The 23,361-nt window shown below is 32.2% G+C and overlaps 1 protein-coding gene across 3 annotated transcripts in view; it reads right to left on the bottom strand.

Annotated features, from left to right (window-relative positions):
* Positions 1 to 23,361, bottom strand: part of LOC146995117 (nuclear pore complex protein Nup107-like) — a 142,016-nt gene that overhangs the window by 103,670 nt on the left and 14,985 nt on the right. For all 3 annotated transcript variants that reach the window (XM_085825614.1, XM_085825616.1, XM_085825615.1), the window contains 5 exons: positions 19,179 to 19,226; positions 14,785 to 14,852; positions 14,631 to 14,660; positions 12,041 to 12,113; positions 4,166 to 4,257 (listed from right to left, as the gene is read on the bottom strand). In XM_085825614.1, coding sequence (XP_085681740.1) covers positions 4,166 to 4,257; positions 12,041 to 12,113; positions 14,631 to 14,660; positions 14,785 to 14,852; positions 19,179 to 19,226 — 311 coding nt within the window. The remainder of the gene's footprint in view (positions 1 to 4,165; positions 4,258 to 12,040; positions 12,114 to 14,630; positions 14,661 to 14,784; positions 14,853 to 19,178; positions 19,227 to 23,361) is intronic.

Raw genomic sequence — 23,361 nt, 5'->3', positions numbered from 1 at the left:
CCTGTCAAGACATTTAGTCAACAGGTTACTAAGCCGACGTTTAACTGACACGTACCCAAAAATTGTTTAAACTATCAATTACAAAATTTCTCGACTACTCCATAAGTTCAATATTTAAGTAATTTTTTTTCATCTATCAGTAAAATTCATTTTTCGATTTTTAAAGATCTCATATGTGCTATTAATTATTGTGTTAATTTAGCATTGTTTGATATGTATCGTGCTGTTTGGTGTACATTGGCCAAATTGAGAAAGCGCTGAAATTTCTCGAAAATGAATAAAACAAAACCTTTAAATTTTACTTTTTTAAATTTTACTTCTAAATTAATCATTATGCACTAGTTTAGGGCTATAAACATTAACCTAAGTAAGTATTTTAAGCGAGAGGCGTGGTCAATAAAATGTTACAGAATTTTTATCTCAAGAATGGTGGCATGAACTGCAAATTATAGAGGTCACAAATAATTTATACCTTTACTTGTCTTAAAAATTCACTTTTTTTTAATTGTTTTTAATAACAAAATAAAATATATTTGCTAAACTAACCCTTACCACCATATGTTTCTATAAAAAAGTATAATTCAAGAATAACAATAATTTTTATTGCATTATTCAGATTTTTCATGACAGGGAAAGGAAATTTCATTAGTGGGAGGAGCCAAACGATTTAGTAAGGGAAAGAATGTAACATGATGTGTAAAATAGTAATGAAACATAAAGGTATTAAAAATTTGAAAGCATTTGGAAGAGCGACATTGAAAAATTAATATCATTAAGTAAACAAGAAAAATTATTAATGATATGAAAGTGTTCAGAAGAACCCAGTTGATTAAATGAAGAAGTTTTATGGATAATTTTTGAAGATCTCACGTTAAAATGTAATTAAGTGACCGCCGTACTTAGCTAAAAAAATTCTTTTTTCCTTTTGAAATTTCATTCATATTCTCTGACGAGAAATTTCAGCGCTTTATCAATTTCGCGAATATACACCAAACAGCACGATACATACATGGACCTTATAAGAGATAGACTAACACCCACATGTCCGCAAGAAAGAGTAAGGTCGATCTGGCTTACTTTAACACAGAAACTTATGGCGTTTGTATCACATAACTGTTTTTAATTATTAAATGTTGTATAGTGATGAGATTATGACAGTCACAGTTTTTGCAAACAAGATTTAATACATCTCATAAAAGAACTTTTTACTGCATTTTGCGCACTTTTTTCAAGCGTAATTCTTGTATAAATTTCTTTACTTTAGTAAAATGGTAAAAATTCTAAACGCAAAACTTATGAACTTATTTTTGTGTATAAATAAAGTAAAATTAAATAATATTGATAGCATATGATGCTTTGAAACAAATAAGGTAGAATTAAACAAGATCTGATCCTTTTCTTTGATTTTATGAGCATTTTCAGGCAGTAGTGTTTAAAAATTATTATAACATAACAAGACAATCATTTATTTATGATCATTAATTATTAACATTAAAAGATGATTATTTATTTTAGTAATTCATAAAATTCGGAGCATAAACTTTTTTGAGTGTAATGAGGAAAAAAAACATAAACTCTGGAAGAATTAAAAACTATTCAAACAAAGAAATTAAAACAAATAAAATAAATAAAATCTAAAAGCTTTCAGATTTTATATTACGCCCAAACAGGCATTTTATTAATGTTTTGTGTTTTACCTTTATTTTTTAAACATCATGTTCTTCTCAAGTAAACCACATTAAATTTAATTCAAGAACAATATCACAAAACATTTGAAAATGACATATCTAAGAATTTCCGCGCTGGAGATAAAAATTTATAAATTCCGCGCTGTTATTTTCTGCACAGGGTTGCCATTGCTTGCTTTGAACTCATTGAGTTCGTTAATCAAAACTTCGTTAAAGTACCAAAATATGAAATGGATTAAAATTTATTCGAAATTATCCCATCCAGGTGTCCATGTTAAGGTGGAGGCTTACGTTATTCAAAATTTTATGGTTCTAAATTCTGTTGTTTTTTTCACAGTGCGAGAGAAACATACATGCATTTATGCAGATTCTTCATTATTTAATTTCTTTAAATATAATACAGGGCGATAATATTTGATGGCAACAATTTGCAAAGTGAAACGAACATTTATAGTGAAACAAAGCAAAATGCCGTTTCGAAACTAATAGCTTTTCTGAGCTGCCGCCCCTTTGGACATTAATAAAATAAATTAACAATAAATAAGAAAATTTATGCAGAACTAGACATATATTAAAAAAATAATCACTATAAAATACTAGCACAATTAATTATTACAGTTAAATACAATTTTTAACATTAGAATAAATGCATAAAAATTATTGTTAAAGTGTTAATCACTATGATGTATTATGAAATATTATTGAAATAAAACTTCTTTGTAGAATATTATGCTATAATATTCAGATATAATTTTTAAAAAGCAGTACAAATAAGAATTTTAAGCAAAAACTTTCAAAAATCCATTTTTTCGATTTTAGTATTTTTTACTTATTTACACCAATAAAAAGCATAAAAATTGTAAGAGAAAATTGTTTGTTTGAATTTTTCTATTAGTTCAGATTTAAAATATTATTTTTTAAAAGAAGGAGATACAAATTTCCTTACAGCATAGGAAAAGCTAAAAAACATCCAGACCTGAAAGCATGCAACAGCTTTATAATTATTTAGAACATTAATTATGCTTGATAAACACGCTAAATTTTTTAAAAATCAATCTCAGTTTCAAAAATAAGAATACCTAAAAATTCTAATTTGTTAAATGAGGTGCTATCACCAGCCTTTTTCTTGAAAATTACACGCGCTGCAATAGCCAACTATTGTTAAGTTTCTGCAAGTCGTTCCTACTCCTCCGGATGTGGTCAAGGTGACAGCCGGCAATACGCCAAGGCAAGGGAGAAAACCCATTTGGGTTGGTCTATTTCTTATAAGGTCCACGGATACATATCAAACAATTATAAATTAACACAATAATTAAAAGTATATATGAGATCTTTAAGAATCGAAAAATGAATTTTACTAATAGTGAAAAAATAACTTAAATATTGAACTTATGGAAAGTCGAGAACTTTTGTAATTGATAGTAAGTTTAAATAATTACTGGGTACGTGTCAGCTAAACGTTACTGTAGGCTTTGTGTCCTGTCAACTACATGTGTTGACAGTTTAGTGTCCCGTAGCTAAATGTCTTGACGGCTAACTCTCTGTGTCAGCGAAATGTCCTATCGGCTAACTGTCCGTGTCGGCTAAATGTCCTGTCGGCAAAGTGTCCTTGTTGGCTGAGTGTCTTGTCGGCTAACTGTCTGTGTCGGCTAAATGACCTGTCGGTTAAGCGTCCCTGTCAGCAAAATGTCCTGTCGGCTAAGTGTCCATGTCGGCTAAGTGCCCTGTCGGCTAAATGTCTTGTCGGCTGACTGGTGTCGGTTAAGTGTCCTGTCGGCTAAGTGTTCGCGACCGACTTCCAATGCTGATCTACTGCAAATATCACATATATATATATTTCATTTTCGATCATAAATAGACCTTTTTTTTTATTGCAATCATTTTGGATAACCCATGTTTCATCAAGCGTCACAATCTATTTCTATTTATTTCTTGCTAAATAGTTTTACACAAATTGTTCTGTGTTCAGCCATATGCCTCAGCAAAAGTTAGTGAATATCATCTTTTTTAGCTTTTTTAAATTGTAAATCTTGATTTATCATTTTACTTATTGTTGCTTTTGCAACTGATTTTTGCATCAGAGGATCTTCTCCTGTTAATAATGATTTAACTCTAGAAACGTTAAAAACAATATGTACTTTTTCGAGTATTCGTCTGGAATCTTCTTTCCATGTAGAAGTCATGACATTTTTCCAATTAGCAGTTTGCCCCTATTAAATTAAAAATGTTGCTTAGTTTGCACCCAGAAATTCTAATACCTTGCACTGTACAATATTTTTGAATTACAGAATTGGAATGTTGCTGCAAACTTTTATTCCAAACCTTTTTTTTTTTTCCTTAAATCCTTTATTAAAATTGTTCCAAAAATGTGTAAACACGCTATGTAGGTATATGATTTAATAAAGAAATGAAAAGAGATTTAAGTGCATAATGAGTAATTATAGCTTTACTCACCATAATACAAATATAATTCTTACCTCTTCATAATTTAGCAAAAGATTAAAAATCTCATGCTCTCCTGCGTAACTCAGAAAAAAATCAAGAAATTCTTCATATAAAAAATCAGCATCTGAAATAACATCAGAAAAAGCATAAGTGTGTTCGAAAACTATGCTGTAATGTTAAATACATTAAAAAAGTTAATTAAATCAAAAAAAAAAACTTTTTAAAATTAGTATTATTGCTAAGATTTATACCAATAAGTTTCATTACAATTTATTTGCCTCCTGGTGAAATTTTACATTTTCCCATGTTTCAGGGCTTCATTTTAGTATTCATAACATCAAAACACTTTCTTAGGCAGTTGAAGTATCACTTAAAAGAAATCTTGCATTGGAAAGTTGTCTATCATACAGAAGTAGTGATGAAAGTGGGAAGTTAACTGAATATTTCAAAACAAACAATCTGTCTTTGAAAACAGTTTACAGACTCTGAACTTGCTGAAGTAAGTACAAATTATTAGAAAAAAAGTAACTGCCTCTTAACCCTTTCAGGATGGGCGTCCCATATACGCATTCCCTAAGAACGTCTCTTACAGCCAGGTGTAACATCCATGCATCAGTAAAGATCGCATTCAGAGGACGGGTGATGCGTATATGCATTTTAAGGTGGAACGTTTTTCTGAAGGCCACTAGATGGCATCCTGGGTTTATTACTTTTGAAATGAACACAGTTTTAGGTTCCTGACCTTGAGTTTGATATATTCTACTTGACTTTGGTATTTTACTCATCAGCTGTTCGAGGGTTGGGGTGGGGGGCGGAGGGAAATCGTAAACAGAGGTGGGCTCTTTAAATCGCTGTGTGCTAATGAAAACATTCTCGTATAGACTTATATCCAATTCCTTTTTTTATTCTACTATGTATGGTCTTTTAGGGTTACTGTGTAGAGTTTTTTTACGTTTTGCATTGCCTTCAGATATATTTCCGTTCCTTCTTTTTTTATTTAGGAAAGCCTCACCTCCAGTCTATTATGGTGGAAAGGCACTACTTTTTCTAAGAGTTACAAAGTGATACTTCTCTGTGCTTCGAAATTTACCACACTCGTTTTTATTTTAAATTTTGTTACTTCTTACTGTAAATAGTCTTTATTGTGTTTTTTTTATTAATTTTAAACTTTATTGATGGATTTTATCAATTAAAACTTTGGAATAATTTGAATAGCGCTTTCGAAAATTATTTTAAAAGATAAGCAATTTTTTAAGTATATTTTCATGCAAAATAAAGAAAAAATGTTTTAAGGGCTAATTTTAACATATATAAGAGCTCAAGTAATAATCTAAAATGATACCAAAAATTACGATGCTAGAAGCGAAACTTTTTGTCTGATTTTTGTTATAAAATTAGGCTTAGCGATGCAAAACCTCCGTCCTGTACGGTAACTGCCTTCGATTCTCTTCCATCCCGCACGAGTGTCTTAAACAAAGGTGCGCCGTCATAAAAAGGTTAATGAGCATGGTTGAAATAAAATGTTTACAGTGTTTACAGTTCATAGATCTCACTACAAACAAGGAATATTTGCTGAATTCATCTACACTGCTGACAGCAGTGTGGATGAATTCAGCAAATACTGACAAGTCACACCTTTCATTACTTACACCTAGAATATTAATTGATTTTATATTTTCAAGATGAAGATGTTTGAAATATACACAAGCAGTAAAAGGAAACTAATTTTAATAAAAATGAAAAAAAAAAAAGGCTATGTTTTAGGAACTAAGAGTTTTTTAAAGTTAGTAATATTAAATATAGAAAATAACCAAAAATGGTACCCTCGAATTCAATTTAAAGAATTAAACTTTCATTACAAGGCAAATATCAAGGAGACTGCATTAATGCATAGCATGTATAAATTTTTATCAAGAGAAGGAAGATACAAATTTAAATTTTACATTCAAAACAGAAATGAGGAAATGCTTGATAAAGCTTTAATTAAATAATTCAGTATGATGTAAAAGTTTCTCTCACTTTACAAAAACAGATCATTCCTATATCTTTTGTAAGCCAAAATGTAAGAAAAGAAGCAGTTATCACCAATTTATAAAATGCATTTTTCAATTTTCTCCTCTCCTTCTTCTTCTCAGAAAATTCCATTAAAGTTTAAGAAAGCAATTTTTCAACTTCAATTTTGAAAATAATTTCAAGTTATTTGTGATTCTAATGTGTTATTGTTGTGTCTCATCCCCATGACCAGCAGAGCTAGATCAGGTCCATGAGTTCATTCACCCTGAAAGAGTCCAGTACAAAAAGGGGATCTTGAATCAGGTCCTGCTTGGTAAGCCCCAGACAAGAAAAGATGTGGCCAGAAGAGGCCTGTGTGGGAGAACACCTAGTGCATATTTCGAAGTGTTTATTACCACCGACAAAAGTCATTGATAACAGATGGCCACTAAGGAATCTATTAAGTGCAGTTTGATCTCATATATTGCTGCTCTGAACCAAGAAGCCACAAGGGCATTTACTCTGATACCATGGATGCACTGGTGGGACCATCCAAATGGCCTTATTATTTAGAAAACAGTTCCTTATAAGTAAGAGGAGTGGCAGGCGTGGTCTCACTAGCACCAGCTCTAACACAGCTGTCCGCAATTTCATTTCCAGCAACGCCAACATGGGACAGAATCCACCGAAACTGGATCCGATGAGAAAGGGAAAGTTGTTTTAGTTTCCTGAGGATGTCTGCACTTGAAAACTGATGTGATTCCTGGGCGGTTAAATCAATTATCTTTTTTATTCAATCGTATCCATCCTATCCCTCACATTATGCCAATCAGCCAAGTTCTGGACGGCACTTCTACTATCCGAAAATATCCAGATATCTTTTAACTGAGGAAGCCACATGATGGAGTCCAAACCCTCTAGAATTGCAATAAACTCGCTTCGAAATACCGAGCAGAAGTCTGGATTTCTTCTTTCCTGAAATCTAATATAAATGCCACTGTCAGAACTGGCATTAACAAGTTTACTGCCGTCCGTATACATGTGAACAGCATCTATAGAGACATTATTAATTACTTCAAGATTATTAATTATTTCATGCTCATAACTAAATCATGCGATAGAAGATTTTTTCAGCAAATCATTAACCCCTTAAGGACAAGCGGCGGGAGAACGAAGTGCAGTCATGGGACCAGGCCTGCTGAAATGGATTGTCGTCACCGGCAAGCACATTGTCAGCAGTTAAACCTAATTTTATAAAACAAATCGTATAAAATCAACATTTTTCACTTCAATCAACACTTCAATTTTTGAAGTTGCATATTTAATGTACATATTTTTGTAGTAATGTTTGAAGTAACATGGCAATTCCATCTGTTTGCTAACTTGGACAGAAAGGTTAACATGGAAGTAAACCCATCGAGACCTTCAGAGGGGTCGATAATCTGAGATAAGCTGTGATGATCTATAGAACTGGCGATAAGGTGGTCAGAAACAACTTGTCCAAAGGAACTGTCATGTTTGAGCCTCTGGTTATTGCTCCATCACCCTAAAAATTTCGAGGTACGATTCTGGAGGCGAAGACTAGAGAGCTTATTGTAGTACTTCCCTAAACATGCATTTCTCCTAAGACTTAAAGGCTGCAGATTTGGGCCATAGGTGTTTCTGATTCTAATGTAAAATATATTAATGGTTATCTAAATATTTTAAATTTTATGTTCTTTTACTTATCAAAGTAGTTGTAAATAAAATGAAAATAAAATTAACAATCAATGTGCATATACTGACTAAGAAAAGAAAACTTTTATTTACAAAAGCACTTTTAAATATGATAAAAATAATAATTATAGTACACACTACCATTTAGTTAAAGACAGTAATATATCATGTATAGATGTCAAACAAAATTAAATACAAATATTAGCTGATAAACATTATTTAAATCAAAAAATTCTACAAATACCCAAGATAATTCAGATAAAATATAGCCTTCTCGCATTAACTTAGCAGAAGGTCGCCAAATTTTCAGAATGTGCCAAACTTTGGCAACTACGCACATAACCTTTCTTCAAGCAACCATGCTCATAACTCAATCATGCATGCTCAATCTTCAGAATTCTTCTCAAATTTCAGAATAAAAAATCTTCAGATTTTTTTACAAGCTAGTAAAAAAAAAAAAATGCATCATTATGCACGCATCAACCATGCTCAATCATGCAAACATTTAATCAAGCCGTACTGCCATTTTTGTATGCATTATTTTTGTTGCATTCCAAGTTCCAATGGTTTTTGTAGACAAAATATTTTTTCTCCCTACTTTAAACTCAAATTTAAAATGTGCACTTTTAGAATTTGCTAATAAATGAAAAAACTGTGGTAAAATTTGTGCAGGGATACAAGATTTTTTCAGCAAATCATTAACCCCTTAAGGACAAGCGCCGGGAGAACGAAGTGCAGTCATGGGACCGGGCCCGCTGAAATTGATTGTCGTCATCGGCAAGCACATTGTCAGCAGTTAAACCTAATTTTATAAAACAAATCATATAAAATCAACATTTTTCACTTCAACCAACACTTCAATTTTTGAAGTTGCATATTTAATGTACATATTTTTAATGTGTATTAATATAAAGAATATCACATTAATAGAAATAAATTAAAAAGGCTAAATACTAAAATCATAACTATACACACAGAAATAAATACTATAAACATTAAAAAAGCACAAATACGAAATTTAAAGGAAAAAAACTAAACAAACTAAACAAACAAACAAAACTAAACAAAAAACTAAAACAACAACTAAACAACTAAACTTTTTTAAAAAAAGTTTTAGAAAAAAACTAAACTACAAACTGTAGGTAATTAAATTCCAATTTAAAAATTCTGCTGTGTGTGTGAAATAATTCAAAACAAGGATCGACACCAATTCTACATTGCATATTTTTCACTCAAAATATGTTGTTTGCTTTCGCTTTTATTTGGGTTTTAGCGCAAACAACGCATCTTCTTCTACCTTCATTACCTTTTCCGTCAACGTAAATTTTCGGAAACTGTCTTCCAGTTAGACGAAAAGGTGGAGTGTCCAGTGATTTTGCACAAATTTGTAAGTTTTTAAGTAAGGTCTCTTAGCCATGGCTAAGGGGATGAAACTGAACATAACCCCAACACATGTCCCAAAACTTCTTCAAAAGACACTAAGAAATATTTCCTCCTCAAACCCTGTGTGACATCAGGTTTATATTAGAAAACTTCCTATTTTTCTAAATTGAAAATAGCGTCCACAATAACCGAAAAGCAATCAAGGAAAAACCCCCACTGGCGGAATATCCATTAGTGATCACGTTAATATATACATAATATATAATTGCATTATATGTGTGGGAAATGTTACGTCATAATATTCCCTAATTCCCTACTGTGTGATGTATGCATTGCGTCAGCATGTGTTTCCCGCCTTCGGGAGAAGATGAGGACTAGCGGGCGAGCGGAGCAGACGTCGCTCAATCGCTTGTATATTATATCATTAATTGTAATCCTAATGTAATCTATGTTTGTGAATAGTAATAAACGTGTGTTATCAACTATGGTCGCTGTCTTTCCCCACATTTTGGGGGCTCAACCGTGCTTTTTGTGCATGCGTTAATCGAACCCTAGACACCAGCAATCACTAAAGATGTTCAGAAAGCTAACAAAGGCAAGACGTGCCTTTATGACAATTTAATATTCTTCAAGCTGGGCGACATATGTGAATGATGTCGCATGATACTTGATTATTCTTCTGATTTTGGATAAATCGAAATTCGATTTTGGATTACATTGATTGGCCAAGAAATATATTGGAATATAAGGACTGCCCCGAAGTTAGGTAGGCCCATTTTTCCCTGATTCGTTCATAATTTATTAGTATTACGATTTTAAGCTGTGTTTATACTGTTTAATTCTCATTCATAAATACCCTATTTTATATTCATATTGTGCTGTTTTACCGTTTAAAGAACTATGGCCCTAAAATTAGGTGATATCCCATTGATAGCGAATTCTCTTAAATATGGCACAACACGATGACCATTCAAGGCATTATATAATGACCTAGTAAATCAAATAAAAAAACCAAAAACCCTGGCTCTTTCCTGAGAAATGCGAGCCAATAAGACAATTATGCGTCGAGAAAGCTGATAGTCTTTCCCCTTCTACAATACTATTGTAATGTTACTTTTTAATTAACCAAGAAAGCTTATATTAAGTTTCAAAATAAATAGAAAAAAAAAAAAAAAAAAAAGGGAAATCTTAACGAAATAAACAGAAACGCCTGTGCCTCTTTAATTCAATTCACAGGCGCACTTATAAAGAGCTGTGATTCCCAGTTTGTTTATTTCAATAAATCTATCAAAACCTGAAGCACAAAACAGAAACTAATGCCAGTGCATGAAGGTCAAATGCCGTATGAATCAGCCCATGTGAAAACAACTACCAATTAGCTCCATCCACTGCTTTTATAAACTGTGCAGCTTTTAAAAATTCAAATAAATCGTTCCATTTTAATGTTACGTATACGCGACGCTGGGCCAGTAAGAGCAGAATCATTGCGTCATGTATATGGGATGCTGGGCTGGTAGGAGTAGAATCCTTGCGCTGCGTATACGCTACACTGGTCCTGAACGGTTAAAGGAAGCAATGATGAGGTTCATTTGGCAGTAGACTGTGCCCAATGCTGAGTTTATGCAGCTTTCAGATTTTTTTTAAGCAAAAACGGATCACTAGATACATAAAGAGAACGGCATGAAAAAAATTACAGAAGAATTTTAAGAAAAATTTGTTTTATTTTTTAATGTATCATATAATCTTTATTTAATAATCAAAACATGCATTTTAAATCACTAAAACATATTTTTTTATATGTTGATAATATTTGCAGGCTACAGATTAAGTATCACCACATCAAAAATATTTTTAAAAAAAAGTTGCAAAAGTCACCAACTTGTGCCTGATAAGTAACTTTTATCTGCAAAAAATCAATAAATTGCATGGTATTGCATTAATACCAAATTTAGTAAAAGAAATTACACTGAAAAATCACTAAGGTGTGGGGAATGGAATTAGAATTTAGGTTTCATGAATTCAATAAATTTCATTTATTGGTGGGAAATATTTTCCAGGCTAATAATTAAAAACTGGGAGACCAATGATGTACCAGGACCTATGTTGAAAAAATGTAGAGTTAAGAGCTATATTATGATAATACTAAATGCAAGAATGATATGATATATATATAGTCTTAAAACAGAAATAACACATGTATTGCAATTCACTTTCAAAGACCAGGAATACAACGAACACAGTGGGAAAACTTAGAAATGACAGGACTAATAACCAGCTGAGCTTACAGAAATTTTATAGTAGAAAGCATAGGAGATTAAACTGCAGGAGATAGAGGACTGCAGTTTGCTTTTGTCGGATGATTACATTTACAGCGCCTTCACTTTTTCCAATGTCAAGTGTAATAATGTGTCATCTGCTGTGATTTAAAATGCAATAGTGAGCTTTAATACTGGGACACATACATTTATCCCATTCTGCAACTACTGACATACACACAAAATATGTTAAAACTTTCCTGAACTTGTTAGCTCTTCCACACTAAAAGACCTACTTTAATTCAATCACTTTATAAAATATATTCTGAAAAACAACTTCATTTATCAACATTTTTGAAAAATCTTTAGCATCAGTGTTCATCATCTTCAGCAGCAAAAATCTTCAGATTTTTTTACAAGCTAGTAAAAAAAAAATGCTGCTATAGGTCTTTCATAAAGGTTAAATTGCATTAAGTGAACATTCATAAAACAGCAAATACTTGTCAATTATAATGCTTAAATACCTACAATTTAGTCATACCAAAGATATCTTATACTTACATAAAGCCCCAGCATCTGCATTTAAGATGACAGCAGTATCAAAATCACCTCTGGAAGCATCTGTCAAATCCATCTGTTAAAAAAAAAAAAAAAAAAAAAAATGCTCTTTTTAAAATGTTTTTCTGCACAAAAGGGCACTAGTATTAGTCCAAAGTCAAAAATATATTAATAATGTAAATGGTGTTTCCTTACTTTTATAGCTCATGTGTCTTAAAAACAAACACCAGCAAGAACAGTGATAAACAGCCAATAGCAGTCCTAATAATGATCACTTAACTAATTCATACACCACAAGAAGAGCTATCAGTATACCATCTATTAACATATTTTCTTTTTTAAAAAATATCTTAACAATTCCTGACGTACTCAACTAAGGAAGATAAAACAGTAAGACTAAGGAAGATAAAAAAGGTGTGAATAGATTGTGTATGAATGTATTGCCCTTTTCCCTTTTTAAAAATCTGATGTGTACACTACATGATTTCCTAGTACGTAATATTAAATTATATGCACTTTTTCCTGCATTTCATTTAAACTTATTGCCTCGAATTTCATTAGAGGTATATCTCTCATTCAATTAATTCTGTTCTCAGTTTGCTGCAAGGCAAAAATACATAAAATCTCAAAATATCTTCATTAAAAATTGAAAAATATAGAAGAAAAAATAATAAAACATCAAATACAGTTAAAACAATCCAAAAAAAATTTTTTTACAATTTAAATTAGAGTTTCTACACAAAAACAAGCAATTTGGCCAGCAGGCAACAAGCAGATTTTTCGGTACCAAAAAATGAAAATCTAATTTTGGTTCCACTTGGCTAAAAGACACTGAAGATGCAGAAACTGAATTAACGATTCTGCTAAGTTTCAAATGTAAACAAATATGGCTGCTATAGTAAACAAAAATTAGGCTTAGCCACACTTAAACAACTTTTAAATCGTTCATATTTCTACAACTATAACATGCAGGTTAACTAAAGGCATAAAAACCTCAACCGGAAGATAAGAACAACACAATTCAATCATTTTTTAAAGCAAAAAATGTACCAAAATATAAGAATAAAAAAAAATGAGCTCACTGACCTGAGTAACAGAGTGGGTATACATATACATATATTTATATACTTTTGGTGTGGCCGATTGCAACCAAAATAGGAGGTGCACAACTACATATTATAGCAGTCCTATATACAAAATATTAATGTTCTGAGGTTACTCGTTTTTGAGTTAAACGAGATAAATACATACATACAGATGCCACAAAAACCTCTTTTGAATGCATTTTAAAATACTTTTATAATTCGTTTGGGGAAAAAGAATTCTTTTTTCTGTCCTTACACACAGATGTCATGCAAAAACATCATTAAATTTAACTCAATAGTGATCAAAAAGTATACTTTCGTTCAAATACGATTCCCGGAATTTTTCGTCATTACAATATTTCCTTTACATCATACAAGGAATTAAAAACTGTTAGTACAAATTTGATTTACCAACAGCTGAGGAAGATGATATATTATTCTTCCATAAAAAAGGCACATTATCTGATATTCAAATATGTGAAAATGGCCAGAAAATGAAATTACGGGTTAACAAACATATTTGGAAATGTAATGTGATAAGCTGAAATTATATGTTAATAAACATATTTGGAGATGTAATGTGATAGCTGCAAACAAAAGGAAATCACAACTGATTCGGTGGTTTCAGAATATCTTTTTACCTATTGATTTATTTACTGTTGGGCAGAGGATGGTAATTTTAAATTGTTTGAGAAATAAATGAACTTTTATGAAAATATAATAGCTGAATGGAACAGTTTTATGAAAGAACTATATTTTCTAGATTTAATTCAACAACTAAATAAGCCTTGGATTCAACAAATAAATAAGCCTTGGTGGCCTTGGAAAAATTCTGGAAATGGCCGAAAGTCTGTTAATCCAAAAGAATAACAATGTCAGCAGAGTTCTTCCACAATAGTGGATATTTGGAGAAATTGGAGAGTGTCTTCTTGTTCAGATTCCGAATAGAGAGATAATAATTCTCATGGCAAAAATTGCAGATAACTTACAGAAGAAAAATCACCTATTTATTCAGACTGCAAACAAAGCATACAAAACAGAGGAACTGGGAAAAGCATAGTATGTTCACTTAATTGTGAATCATAAATTCTGTTTTGAGGATCTGAAAATATTTGCTAATATACAAAACGGTGAATGACGGCGGTGCTCGATTAAGTGAAAAAATAAAAAGGAATGAGGCACATCATAATCGTCATCATCTCTAAATTTATCTTGTGAAATTCCTGTAGCAGAAGTTCTTGGGACCCGAAAATACTCCTGATACTGCATTAAAAGAAATGCATAAATATGGCAGGTAGGAACAATATCTGAAAAGTAAACATGAACTTTGTGACAATATGGTGTCATTACAATAAGAGCTGTAAAAATAAGGAAGTACTGCATAAATTCATTAAAAAAAATAATAAGGCATGTTTAGAAAAATGCATTGCAAAAAGCTATACTTAAATAGTTACAAGAACAGAAAAAAAAAATTATTTTTCAAATCTTGAAATTTCAAATTTAAGTACCTTAGGAGTATCTTGAAATCTGCTGTCAATCTGAAAAAGATAAAAAATCAAACAAATGAACAAATTAGATTTCAAACATTATACTGAAATATATTTTGGCTTCAAAATCATAGTAAATTTCCAAAATTAATATTAAAATGTTATAAATTATTACTTCATAGATACCACTGATGTCAGAACTGACTGGATTTTCTGGATTTATGAATGACATTGATTGGTCACCTATAACAAAAGTTATATATGTTTCATATTATAAATGCTATAACACAAATCATTCATTTGATCTCTACATTAATATACAATCAAAGCCCTCTATAACAAACTTCAAGAGACCAAATATTTGGTTCACTATGTCTGATATTATAAGGGGAGGGAATCGATCATATTCCAAAACAGTGTAAAAATAGATTAATGAATTACACAGAAAGGTAATTAACATTATCCATCTCCCAACAGATGTTAATAAAAACTTTATTTTAAAAATATTTAAATTACATCTATCATTCTGTGCAATTATTAAATTTCCTTTTCATTGTTTTTCTATTTTACCATATATTAATAATTTTATACCAAAAATTAATCAGCACAAAAATCATGGTTTAGATCCACCTGTCCAATTACATACTTACATGCAAAATACACATTTGCAACTGCGAATAAGAATCAGCCTTGAACGGAATGTTATCTGACAGTTCAAACAAAGAATTAGAATGGAATCAAAGAACTGATTCCAGTTCTCTGTCTCAAGAGATCAATAGTTTTTTAGCTAAATGCATGATACAGTAGGATCTTCTTAAGGTATGTTTATGGTGTGTTCTGGTTTGCCAAGAACTGAGTGCAGCACCTGCCTCGCATGCTTTTTTGTTTGCAACAGAGAGAAAAAGGAGAGTAAAGATAAAAAGACCCCAGCCTTACGGTGTTTTTCATTATTCTTAATACCCTAAACAAGATGAATTTAAAAGCCATTAATTTTTCAGTTGAAAGCTGCAAAAGTTCCAAAAAAATGGGACAGGGTCAGAAAGTTCCATCATTATAGCCAGGGATTCATTAAAATAGTATGCTTGCTATAGCAGGGTTTGACTGTAATTGTAAAATGTTCTGTACATTAACAATTATTAAAAGTTCTGCAGATGTTCCAAGAAAAAAAACTGTAACAAAGAAATGGTCAAAATGCATTGTAGAACTTTGCTATAATCTAAAATTAGCCATAAAACTGCATCATAGGACTTTGTTATAACCTAAAACTAGCTATTACTTCATTTCTAATGATGCTCATTCTTAAAATTTTATGTATTATTTTAGAATTATTACTAATATTTTTGGAAGAAAATCCAAACATAGAACTAGCAGAAGATTAAATTAAAAGAGAGTAAGTTCTAACTTAAATAATTTTAAAATAATAAACTAAACTCACCAATAGTTTAAAATTAAAATATTAAGTATAAACTAACAAAGCTTCACAGACGAAGTAGCAGAAAATGAGGTGTCCTAAATGCTTCCAAAATAAAATTTACAGACATTTACAACTGCCTTCTTTTTAAAATATCACTTATAAAACAATGTTTTGTTACTTTTAATCAGTGTTATATACAGAATACAGCTGAATCATCGTCATATGAGGCAATTGGGACTGTCATCACTTAGATAATCGAAAACTCAGTTTAATAGAAAGCAATTTTTTTGTTACTATAAAGTTTTCTGAAACTGTTTATATGAAATTCTAAAAGTAAATGCATAAGTATAAATGTCAATACTTCTGAAACTCTTTAGTGTTGGATAATATTTGGTTCCAATTAATGAATAATCTATGCAAGATTTTATTTTGTTGACAAAAGTATTCATAAAAAAATAGAACATACAAACCCATCAAAATTTACACAAGCTGCCAAATTTCTTAATTTTTAAATTAAATTTTAAGGCATGCGATACATGCATTGAGAGGTGATACCCCTGTTACTAATACGAAAGGCAAAAAAATCAGTCGTTGATAAAGTTTGTGAATGCACTTATTTTATAATGTTACTACATTTTCCAAATTATTTCTTTCAACTGATTATTGGCTCAGTTAACAGAGACCAAGTTCACAGTTTCCATTATACTTTTTCCCTGGTGGTTAAAACATCTGCTAGTTAAAATTATGACTGAATAAGCAATGGATTTAACAATATAACTTTGCCCAGAATACAGTACAGGTAGCAATCGATATCAAACCTGATACAAAAGTGGGGATAACACAGAAAATACACTGGTTATAATAAATTAAGGAAAAAATCACAAAAATAGGGATAACTCCCTCAAAAATAAGCCAAACCGTGTAAAATTTGAATATGTTGCCAAGTAAGAGTAGCTGAGTAAAACTGCAACATGCAAATTAGTGGCGCTGCTTTCGAAATACGTCATCTGCAAGGAGCATAAAAGTACATGTTTGAGAGCAAGCCCACATATTTCACTGCGACAGTGACATCAGAAATCCGAGATAGACAATTTGTAACAATGACCTCCAGGTATCATTTGCCTGCAGAACTGCAATGGAGAGCCATTGGGAGTTTAGAGGCAGGACAAAGTCAAACAGAAGTGGCCAGATGGCTAAATGCGAGTCCTTCTGTGGTTCATAGACTTTGGAGGCAATTTCAAACCACAGATTCGGAATCAAGGAGTTCAAACAAGGACGGCCAACTGCTACAACAAGTGCCAATGACCGATATTCGACATTATGTGCACGCAGGAATAGAACCGCTACTCCGACTCTTCTTAGATCCTCCCTTGCTGCAGCCACCGGAAGGCTCGTGTCAACGTCAACTGTGCGTAGAAGGCATCACGAAGGTGGTCTGTATGCGAGGCGACCAGCCATTTGCGTGCCGCTCACGTCACACCATAGAAGGAACCGTTTTCAGTGGGCACGACAACATGTCCACTGGACTCCCGATCAATGGAAGGCAGTTCTCTTTGCTGATGAGTCCAGGTTTATTCTAGAAAGCGATAATAGGCATTATTTGATATGGAGAGAACCTAGAACCCATTATCATCCGTCAAACATCCGTGAAAGAGATGCATACGGAAGAGGCAGTGTTTGTGTTTGAGGTGGCATCTCTTTGGGTGGACGCACAGACCTCCATGTCTTTCCAAGGGGAACTGTGAATGCTCAGATTTATAGAGATGACATCTTTGATGTTTATGTGCACCCATATGCCAGGGCAATAGGTGATGCTTTCCTGTTACAGGACAACAATGCAAGAACACAAAGGGCTCGAAATCGTAGATGATTATCTTCAACAGGTAACAATTATGTGCATGGAGTGGCCAGCTCGATCCCCGGACTTGAACCCTATCGAGCATGTTTGGGATGCTTTAGGGAGACGTCTAGCTGCTCTCAATTCACCCCCTCAAACCCTTGTCATGCTTGCAACAGCTTTGCAAGAGCAATGGCTCTCGCTTCCTATGAAACTGATAGACTGCATAATTGAAAGCATCACACATCGTTGTATGTACTGTATTGCTTCTAGAGCCGATCATATTCCATATTGACGGTACTTTTCCTATAGCAAACTGGCACCTTCGATTTGTTCATTTTATGCATGTGCTAATTTCTATACTACTATATTTGTCTGGTAATTTCTTTTTATGTTATTTGATACCTTACTATGTGTTGTATATTGTGGGTAAGTTTTCATTAAATTCTACATGTAACTTTTTCAGTAATCATGATTTTTCCTTAATTTATGATAACCTGTGTAGCTAAACCTCAAACAGGAACTGAAGTTATACCTTTGGTTTTATGCTAACTATCCAAAGCACTCACACACATTATTATAGTTCTACTCTCTTTAATAAATCAACTTTAATGATCAGTATTCCAAATGATATGTATATTACTAATATAAAAATAATAATCCTTTAAACAATGTGAACTCAAAATTTCCCACTGAATAGAAATTTTGAGCAATATATACTGACTCATTCAAAAATGGAATAAAACTATCTAATTACTGTTGAATTTAAAAATTACATTATGAATTTTGGTCATATTTTAAACTGATTTGTGCTCCAAATTTGGTGGCTCTAGTTCCCATTGTTTTCCCACAATGCACGAAATATACATACATACAGATTCTTCATTATTTAATAATAGAGATTTGGCTCATTAAAGCAAAAATAAAATCAGACACATTAAATCATTCAAGACTGATTTATGTTTTCTCCAGCATAATTTCATCTCACTTTAGTGTTTTACAATTTTATGTATAATGAATCACATCTTCATATAATAATCAAACATCCTATAATGTCATGCACATCTTATTATGTTCAACAGATACCAATAAGCATATACACTAAAAACTGAACTTCAGATGTTCTTACATTCACAATTAAAACTATTAAACAAGAGAGTAATAGTATTATATATATTATATATAAGAATTCATTCAAAAGTACACCACAATTTTACAAGTAATACTTAAGGTTATGCAAAAATGATTTCTCATGATCATTATGAATTTAAATTAAAAAGGTAAAGTATAATGTACTTTAAATTTAATTTATACGTACTTAACTGAGCTAAGGTTGTATCAATAGTCATATCTTCACAAGAAAATCCTAAAAAGTAAAATTTTAGTGAATATACAAATAATTTTGAAATATAATTTCTGTTACTCAATTTTTCCCCATCAGTACAATAGTTTTACATTATTTAAAAAAAAAAAAAAAAAAAAAAAAAAAAAAGACACAAAATTTAAGAGTAAAAATGTGCATTTATAATGAAAAGTGGGAACAAACCATAAGAGTATTTATCTTTTTCTTTTACATTTAATTTAAAATAAGCTTCCAATTTAGCAGAATTTTAGCATAAAGAATTATAGTTTAATTTTCTTATACAATTAACATTAGAGTCAACATAAAGACAAAAAAGCTGACCTAAATCATTTCATAATTTCATTTTTTTCCATACAAGTTACAAAGTAACATACACACAGCGGCATTCAGTAAAAATTGAGATACATAATCAACACAGTGTTGATAATATATTTGTCTTTTTTGCTATACAATATATGCAAATACTATATATATATACACTGCTCGACATTGAAAATGCAACACCAATAAGAAGTGGTCAGAAATTTATGCAAATTTTAGAGTAGGCGCACGTCACTGAGTTATGTGAATGATGTGAAATGCGCAGCTCTCCGACGCACGTGAAGTAAGATATGAGGGAAGGAACGTGCAGAATGGGCAATATTCATGTCGTTTTTCCTGCCAGACGAAATATCGAAGAAAGTTGGTTTTTGTCCCGGAGGATACGTGTAATAGGAGAGAATGCGAGGCCGCCGTCAACGAAGGCACTTCCAGCAGATAGACGATTTTACGAGGGGTATGGTGATCAGACTGAGAAGGGCAGGTTGGTCCTTATATCAAATTGCAGCTGATACCCACATGGATGTAAGCACAGTGCATCAGCTATGGCAAACATAGTTGGAAAAAGGAAATGTGAGAAGAAGGAGGGGTGCAGTTGCAGCCAGAGTGATGTCAGCATGCGTGGATCGATGCATCCACCGACAAGCTGTGGCAGTCACGCAAGTCACTTGTATCGCGATTCTGCAGCATGTGCAAGATACTCTGGATGTTCCTGTGTCGACCAAAACCATTTCCCATCAATTGGTTGAATATGGCCTGCACTCACCTCGTTCGTTAAGAAGACTGCTATCGACCTTCACAACATAGACGCCAATGTTTAGAATGGTGCCGGACTGGAGCAATGTGGAAGACAGAATGGCGAAACGTCATGTTCTCAGACGAGTCACGCTTCCGTTTATCCAGTGACAGTCGCCGCATACGTGTGTGGCGTCGACGTGGAGACAGATATAATCCGGCAGTAACTGTGGAACACCCCACTGTGCGACAACGTGGTATAATGGTTTGAGGTGCCATTGCCTATGATTCCAAGTCACCTCTAATTCGTATTCAGGGCACTATGACGGCTCAACGATACTTGGATAACATACCGCGGTCAGTGGCAATCCCCTATCTAGCTGCTGAAATGGTGCACAGTTTTAAATTGTTTAAAACTGCTAGATGTATAATTAAAAGAGTGAAATTATTGATTGCTGAAAAGCATGACAAAGTATGATTGCTTCAAGTTGAACTATTATCCTATCAACCATGAAAGCTGGTGGAGATTCCACCAAAGTTACATCAGTTGTTCCTGTGGAATTCTGAGCTGCACTTCTACCTGCAATTCTTAAAATAAAACATTCATTAATCATTCAGAACTATTTGACAATAAGCCACTGCTCGGGAAGTATTCAATCTGCTTCCTTTCTGTGCTTTGAGAAAATACTTTTGTCGATTTCTACTATTTTGTTAAGTCAACTTTACAAGCTCTTATAACATTATGAATACAAACTTCCTACAGGTTGATGCTCTAGTCTATTATCGGTCATTGAGCAGATGAATATTTTCTCGGCCAACTGTAAATGAACTAGAATGCAGTCACAAATGTGATTCTATAATCCTCAATCTTTTTCCCCTCTAAATGCAAGAAAAAAATACAGTGACTGTGTTGTATTTTATATGTGTTGGGTACGTGCTCAGTGATGATTACAAGATGTACACAAACATCGTTTATTCTACATTACTCATCCACTATTCTATATTACAGTTATGATTAAAGATAATAGATACAGTTACATATATAACATCTCCCTTTTTTTATAAAAAATAATAATAGTAGTAAAATTAAACATATTCTTTTAAATAATAAGATTTCTTAACAGTCCTACCAGATCGAGTGACATAGTTATGTCCATTTGAAAAATTTGATGATACTATACCTCTTTCACTATTTGGTGACACAACACTTCTGTTAGATTTTGAAGGACTTGCAGGCACATCTAAATTTGTAGTGCTCCTACTATTTTCATGTATCTCGGGTTCATCTATAACTTCATTCTCATAGTTGTTTTGTATTGCAAACTCTTCCTGATTAGTTCCTTTAAGAAGGTCTCTTCTGTTCCTTTCTACAATTCTTCCCTCTGTTCTTATAATCCTATATGAACGTGGTCTTTCTGCTTCTTCTATAATTTTCCCTCTTTCATTTAGTTTTTTCCCTTTCTCTTTTATGTAAACATGATCTCCTGCTTTCAGTGGTTTTAACAGTCTTGCATTCCTATCATAATAACTTTTGTGTAAGGTTTGTCTCTTCAGTAAATGTTGTTTATGGTCTTCATATCGTTTAGCTTGGACGAAATTCTCTTTTATAGGCATCAATCCATTTACTTTTCCTCCAAACATCAATTCTGAAGGTGACTTAACTTCATCTGAAATAGGAGAGTTACAATATTCCAGTAATACTAAATATGGATCCTTCTTGTCAACTACAGCTTTTTCTAACATTCGCTTGACAGTTTGAATATGTCTTTCAACCATTCCATTAGACTGTGGATAATTTGGACTTGAAGTTCTGGTTTCAAAATTCCATCTTCGTGCAAAATCTTTAAATTTTCTACAATTATATTGTGGAGCATTATCCGAATATACTATTTTCGGAATACCATGTCTTGCAAAAATTGATTTCAATTGCTTTATCACTGCTACACTTGACAAATCTTCCAAATGTCCAATTTCAACATATTTACTAAAATAATCTATTACTATTATATAATCCCTTCCTTGAAAGTAAAAGAGATCTGTTCCCAATACTTCCCATGGACCATTAGGTATTTCTTTAGATATCATTGGTTCTTTAGTATTAGCTTTTGTAAACTTAAACATGTTTGACAATTCAGTACCAAATCTTCAATTTCTTTCGACATTCCTGGCCAATATAATATTTCTCTTGCTTTGATCTTGCATTTTACTACTCCTAAATAACCATAATGAATTCTGTTTAACATATCTTTTCGTAAACTTCTTGGTACAACAACACAGGAATTTTTAAATCTTAATCCATTTGCTTCTGATAGTTCTTCTCTGAAGTTAAAATATGGTTTTGCCATTTCTGGAACCATACATTTTTCATCTGGCCATCCAGTTTTAATTAATTTTCTTAAAACTTGTAGTTCTTCATCTTTTTCTGTTTTTAGTTGAAAAACTTCCATTTTACCATTAGACATTGGTATACATTTTACAACCAGTCCCACATGAGCTTTTATATCTCCTTCAAAGAAATCAGATCCTTCATCAGTGAATGATCTTGATAATGCATCCGCTATAAAAAGTTCTTTTCCTGGTTTATATTTTATCTCAAACTGATATGGCTGTAATCTTATATGCATTCTTTGTAGTCTTACAGGGCATTTATTTAATGGCTTTTCGAAAATGGATTCCAGTGGTTTATGATCACTTTCCACAGTAATATTTTTTCCAAATATATACTGGTGAAATTTCTCACACGCAAATACAATAGCTAAAGTTTCCTTTCCAATTTGAGCATAATTCTTCTGTGTTAATGCCTTAGATGCATATGCTACTGGTAAATTATTCTGAAGACTGCTCCTAGTCCTTCTTGAGATGCATCTACAGATAAAACTACTGGCATCTTTATATCATAATACTGTAAAACTGGTTTATTTACTAAGACATCTTTTAGTCTTCTAAATGCTTTTTCATGTGTTGCATTCCAGGTCCAGATAACTTGTTTTTTCAACAAATCTCTTACACATGATGTCAATTCTGATACATTAGGTATAAATCTAGAAACATATGTAATCATTCCTAGGAAAGTTTCTAATTTCTT

Source organism: Stegodyphus dumicola, chromosome 10 (assembly GCF_044657685.1).
Source record: "Stegodyphus dumicola isolate Sdum_Otavi_A_Nest chromosome 10, ASM4465768v1".
NCBI classification, from domain to species: Eukaryota; Metazoa; Arthropoda; class Arachnida; order Araneae; family Eresidae; genus Stegodyphus; species Stegodyphus dumicola.
The sequence above is the reverse complement of the archived record's forward strand: the minus strand, read 5'-3'. Positions and strand labels throughout refer to the sequence as shown.